At 38.6% G+C, this 6,000-nt stretch overlaps 1 protein-coding gene across 5 annotated transcripts in view; it reads right to left on the bottom strand.

Moving 5' to 3' along the window:
- The window catches only part of LOC137634315 (uncharacterized), a 220,250-nt gene that overhangs the window by 39,145 nt on the left and 175,105 nt on the right, over positions 1 to 6,000 (bottom strand). For all 5 annotated transcript variants that reach the window (XM_068366681.1, XM_068366678.1, XM_068366680.1 and 2 more), the window contains one exon: positions 1,512 to 3,429. In XM_068366681.1, coding sequence (XP_068222782.1) covers positions 1,512 to 3,429 — 1,918 coding nt within the window. The remainder of the gene's footprint in view (positions 1 to 1,511; positions 3,430 to 6,000) is intronic.

Below are 6,000 nucleotides of genomic sequence, written 5' to 3' on the forward strand. Positions count from 1 at the left end.
TTTTGCCAGAATGTGGAATAACCTTCCTAACCTGGCAGAACTTCAGAAGTTCAAACTTGCAGCGAATGTTTTATGTTGAACAGACTGACATATGACTCTCTTTAGAGTTTCTATATGGCAGATTTATTTTTAAGGGTTGTGATGGGCCTATGTGGTAACGTCCCTAACTGGTGATAGCCAAAGCGGGGGTTCGAGTCCTGCTCAAACTCATTAGCTCCTTTGGTCGCTGCAACCTTACCATCCTTGTGAGGCAAGGATGGGGGGTTTGCGAGAGCCTTTAGGTTCATTGCTTTGTCATCAGCAGTCATTGCCTGGTCATCCTTGGTCCTAGCTTGGGTGGAAAGGGGCTTGGGCCTGATCACGTGTATATATGGTCAGAATCTAGGGCGCATTGTCCTGCTTGATATGGCAATGTCACTGTCTCTTTCCCTTCATGAGCGGCCTTTAAACCTTTAAACGTTGTAACTGATCTTAAGAAGTTTTAAATTCTTTTTTCATTTCCTTCCTCTATATAATTTATTTCCTTTCCTCACTGGGCTAATTTTCACTGATTGACCCTTGGGCTTGTTGATTGGCTGCTAATAATAATAATAATAATAATAATAATAATAATAATAATAATAATAATAATAATACTAAATAAATAAATGATAATAATTAAATGTTGGGTAACGAGAAATTGTGCTAAAACTATTCTCTCTCTCTCTCTCTCTCTCTCTCTCTCTCTCTCTCTCTCTCTCTCTCTCTCTCTCTCTCTCTCTCTCTCTCTCTCTCTAATGACTTAATCCCAACTTGATGTTTTTCCGCAATGTGGTTCCAGCTTATATTAATTTTTAGATAATTATATGTTGCAAGAAGGACGGGGCTTTTTACAAAGTAAAAATTTGCGCACCGCAAATTGTGTTTATGCAAAACCATGCACAACAAAATAGTTGCATCAGTGCTCATACTTGTCAACTTGTCATAAACCATTTAACACAGTCTGAAATGTAATAAACATACTTAAATACCCAGAATTATACACAATAATGTATACTTTACCTCATCATCTTGCGTGGTACGGAATATTTGGCAACGTGTTTACTAATAATAACTTTGAACAAACTTGAATATCTAAAACTTATCTGTAATAAAAATTTCCTTGAAATATAATTGCTGTATTGATATTGAACATTTTCGAATGATTAAACTCGACGATTATCAATTATGAAGTTGCACAAGATTAACATCCAAAAATCACAAAGTAATTTGACTATACTCTGGAAAGGTATCAATTTACGGCCATCAGGATGAACAACCTATCTATAAATAATATAGCCTTATCTTAAGCATTTTACCAAAAATATTTCGTTGATTAATCTAGCAAAAAGTAAATGCCTTTCAGATAGTGAGATCAAAGGTAGGCCAACAATGACATAAGTCCCACCAGATTTTTAATAATCACAGATTAAGTACAAAATATTTGTATGCAGTGCATATTAATAAAAAAGAAAAAAAAAACGAGGTCCTACCTGTCAGTTAGTCCTCCAGGGAGTATGTGTGCTATGATGTAGCCCAGAGTCCTCTGACCGGAGATGTATAGGCCCAAACCTTCATCGGTTTCATCTTTAACCAATCGCACAAGGCGGAACGTTTTATTCGTTACGGGTGCCTGCGGCAGGATGGCAGGGGTAGGAACAGGCCTCGACAAACTGGGCGCCCTTCTGCGATACCCAATTTCGCCGGCAATCGACTCTCCATCGAACTCTTCAACCATCGCATCCCGCCACCTCCAGGATTCCGCTCGGTCTAGAGAAGCAGATCGAGCGTAGCGACGTCTCGGGTCATATACGTTGTCTAAGATATGATCGTCTCGGTTGAGTCGATCTAGATGATCGAGTCGATTGAGCCCTGAAAGGCGATCGAGATCTAAGGAACAGCGTTTGGAAAACGAATCTTCAGGATATATGGCCTCGTAGAGAGCATCGACAGAATTGGAAGTGGTAGGGTAACTCATGCGGGTGTGTAAGCGTGGCTGCGAGCGCGGTCGACGTTTGATCAGGGGCAAAGGGCTTCCCTGCATGTTGTGCTGCTGCAAATGATCACCACAATGATGACAATGGTGACAGCAGTCTCCAGAGCGAGCTCGCAACTTCTCTTCGTCCGTCATTAGTGGCTGTGATCCCAAACTCTTGCTAAAGCTATGCTTCTTGTCGGCAGATTTACCCGACAATAACTTTTTAGTGACGTACCTGTCCATTCTAATCTTGCGTAGTTCTTTTTCGTCAAGAGCTGCGTCACTATTATCACCCTTAATGTAAACAGAAGAACTGCACGAGTCCCCTTCGGATGTTCCTTTCACTCGAACTGTTACAACGAAGTCGCCGTCACCAAACCCACTTGGTGCCGGTATTGGTGAAATGACATCCCTTGAAGAAGTGGGTTTGAGATTTCCTCCTCCCAAGCCTCCCCCTACCCTTACCCCTACCCCTACTCCATCTCTCCCGCCTCTAGAAGCGGTTTCCTCTTCCCTTCTCCTTCTCCGCCTCCCTTCACTATCCTCCCTTTCATCATCCTCCTCCTCCTCATGTACCCATTTGCTTTCCGACGAGTCTGAGCAAGACGACTTCGAGTCCGAATTCTCTGAAAATGAGGATTTCGAGTCTGACGTCTCCGAGTAAGAGGTTCTGACGTCAGAAATGCTGCCGCAGTGGCTGCCGGTACCACGTCCACTGTCACCACACTCTTCCCTGGCAGTCGCTTGTTCCTCCGCGACTGAGGTAAGTCTGGATCTAAGAAAAGCGTAAGGAAACTGTCCCTTTTTGGCAGACTTTTCACTTTCACTCGTCTTTCCATCACACTCGCCCACATCCCCGATGTCCTCAACACCAACACCACTACCCCTTCCTTCGGCAGAGCTATCTGTAACAGTCCTTACTCCTGCTACTGATCTTTCACTTTCCCCGTTCGCATCAAGTCCTATTTCGCACGACGGTAAATGGGAGGTAGAGGCGCTTCTGAATAATAGTGTCCCTTTTAAGTTGCCTCCAATATCATCCACATCTTTCAGGGACTCGTAGACGTTATCATGGTCATGAAGGCCGGTTTTAGCACCTTCGGCAGTGATTACATCAGGTTTGGCACCCACCCGGGGGGCAGGTAAATCCTCCAAATCTTTGGCGGAATCCCAACTGCGGGATCGACGGAACAAGTTGCGGATGCTCTCGACGCGGTCAACTTTGGCCTTGCGGGGCTGTCGAGGGGCGGAAGAAGAATGACAGACGCCCTTGGAGTTTACGATTGTAGGGCTGTCCAAGTTCTCTTTACCGGGACGCCAATTTCTCCTCCGAGTGCGGGTTGACCCCAGCGGAAAGTGAATCTGTTCCTTGCTTTCCCCTCGGGTCAGCTGTTCCAGCTTCTTGCCCATTTTCTTCCCCCATGTTGAAAACCCTGAAAGAGACAAGGCATATTGATTAGAACTAAAAAATATAAAGAAGCACAACAAAAAAATTAATATCAATAACAACAAGAACAAATAATGATAATATTAATTTCATATCCAACTCGAATCTAACAACCATGGAACGTTTCCAGGGACCTCTCCGCTTATATATCAAGGAACCTCTAAAACAGGTTTAGTTTGAATGCAGGTCCAGTTATACACACACGAACATGAGGTCATATCACGAGATGGGAGCAGGTTCTGGAGAGAAACCCTTCAGGCCAGTGCTTTACCTTCGCTTGCTTTAATATGCTGATAAAATAAAATACGTAAAGACCACTGCTCTTTATTCTCTCTCTTTACACAACACCATTGTAATATTGTGATGATAAACTAATTAATTTACAAAAATAATTATAAAACATCAAATTCCAAAGTTTTCTCACATAAAGGATTCTTTAACACAACGTATATACGTATTACATATTTAGAAACATTTCTTCATTACAGTACAGAACTCAACTAAAGTATTGCTCTAGTTAACGATGAAAAATAGTACAAGGAATACCGCTAATAATATTATAGCTGAGTAATTTCAAACTCAGAACTTCTCAATTTGAGTTTATCACTAATTTCATATATTTTTGTACAAAGAATCTTGCTGACAACTGAAGTCAGCCATGAACGTTTATTATATCCTTCAAAAAGAAAAAAAAACAAAGTTGGTAAAGAACTAATTATATTACATTAATCTTTCATAAACACTTATAATACGTCTATTCTAGACGCTTACAGTATATCAAACGATGATCTTTTATATATGTATATATATATATATATATATATATATATATATATATATATATATATATATATATATATATATATATATATACATTAATCTTTCATAAACACTTATAATACGTCTATTTTAGACGCTTACAGTATATCACACGATTATATTTAATATATATATATATATATATATATATATATATATATATATATATATGAGAGAGAGAGAGAGAGAGAGAGAGAGAGAGAGAGAGAGAGAGAGAGAGAGAGAGAGAGACCCATTCTCCAGTCCAGGTGATCTCTGCTGTGCATCACTGACTCGCCAATCTTTTAAGAAGATTCTGCTGACCTCACCCCCTACAGTCTCCTGACACTTTCAACCCTAATCTGATGAGTACAGTTATTCGCAGACGAAGTACCATGAAGTGATGCTCTTCAAAACCTGAGCCAGCTCCAAGCAACGGAGAGACTCCAGATTAAGCAAAAATGAAACTTCATAACCACATGGCATTTACTCGAGATGACCTGTGGTTCCTTTACTTACTTTTTTACTTTGGTATTATTATTATTATTATTATTATTATTATTATTACAAACTCAGCTACAACCATAGTTGTAAAAGTAGGCTGCTTTCCTGGTAATATACTGCAGGGAAACCCTAACTCTTACGTAACCTACACGTTCAGTTTTTCGTATATATTCTTAGGTATTTAGCATTTCACACCGCATATTGCGTGTTTATTCTAAAATCCACCTTATCGAAACACTTTATAAAAAAAAAATGTCTTCAGTTTCTTCTTATTGCAAATATAAAAACTTGGGCATCATCAAACTATTGAGTTCTAATGAGATATAATAATAATTCTTCGTAAAATCGAGATCGAATAAGTATTGTACAATTACGATGGCTTTCCTACAAAGCGTGATAGTGAGACCCATTGATCGACGTTGACTTTATATCAATGATGCAAAGCAGATTAAATTTGTTGTGTATATCAATGCTTCTCAAAAACCATTTCGAAGACAAGACAATAATCTAAATATAAATCATAAACATGCATTAAGCAGATAACTATATGTACGTAAGATACAAAAAAATACATACTTGTATATATAAACACATGTATGTGTATGTATGTTTGTATAAAAAAGGTTTTTACACTGGTTAAAAACAACTAATACTTGAGCCCAAGAATTAGAAATTCCTCAAATGAAATCTTTCGGAATTTTTATGGAATAGCCACACTTTCAATTTCACATTTTAAAAACTTTCGAGATTTATTCCTGCCATATATGTACATATTATGGCTAGCGTCAAAAGCATGTAACTGCAAAAGTGTCCTGAACGCCAACAAAATAGCATCTGTATCTCTACATGGGCGAATCCCCTAAAAGCGCACAGTTCTACTACATTGCGCAGTGTTTAATTCATAGTTCGTTCATGAACAAATCTGCCACGAACTACAAATAGAATATTACATTGTTGAATTTTCGTTAACGCTAAAAAAGCACAGACCCCAACACAGTATTAAAATTATTATAAAAGGTACCCTAAATCTAATTAATACGGATAAGTTACCAGCTTGAACATTCAACCAAAAGGTTATGTGATAAAAACAAATTGCTTCTGATAAATTATTTGATATGCAGATTTTACTTAGACCCACTATTTCTAATTTAGTATTTCATATTCAAGCAATCTTATTTAGCAGATAAGAGAAATTAAGGCCCTGATATAGAAGTAATAGAATAGTACTATACAGTAATGGTACCTTCAAGTTTAA

Source organism: Palaemon carinicauda, chromosome 44, assembly GCF_036898095.1.
Source record: "Palaemon carinicauda isolate YSFRI2023 chromosome 44, ASM3689809v2, whole genome shotgun sequence".
Lineage (NCBI taxonomy): Eukaryota > Metazoa > Arthropoda > Malacostraca > Decapoda > Palaemonidae > Palaemon > Palaemon carinicauda.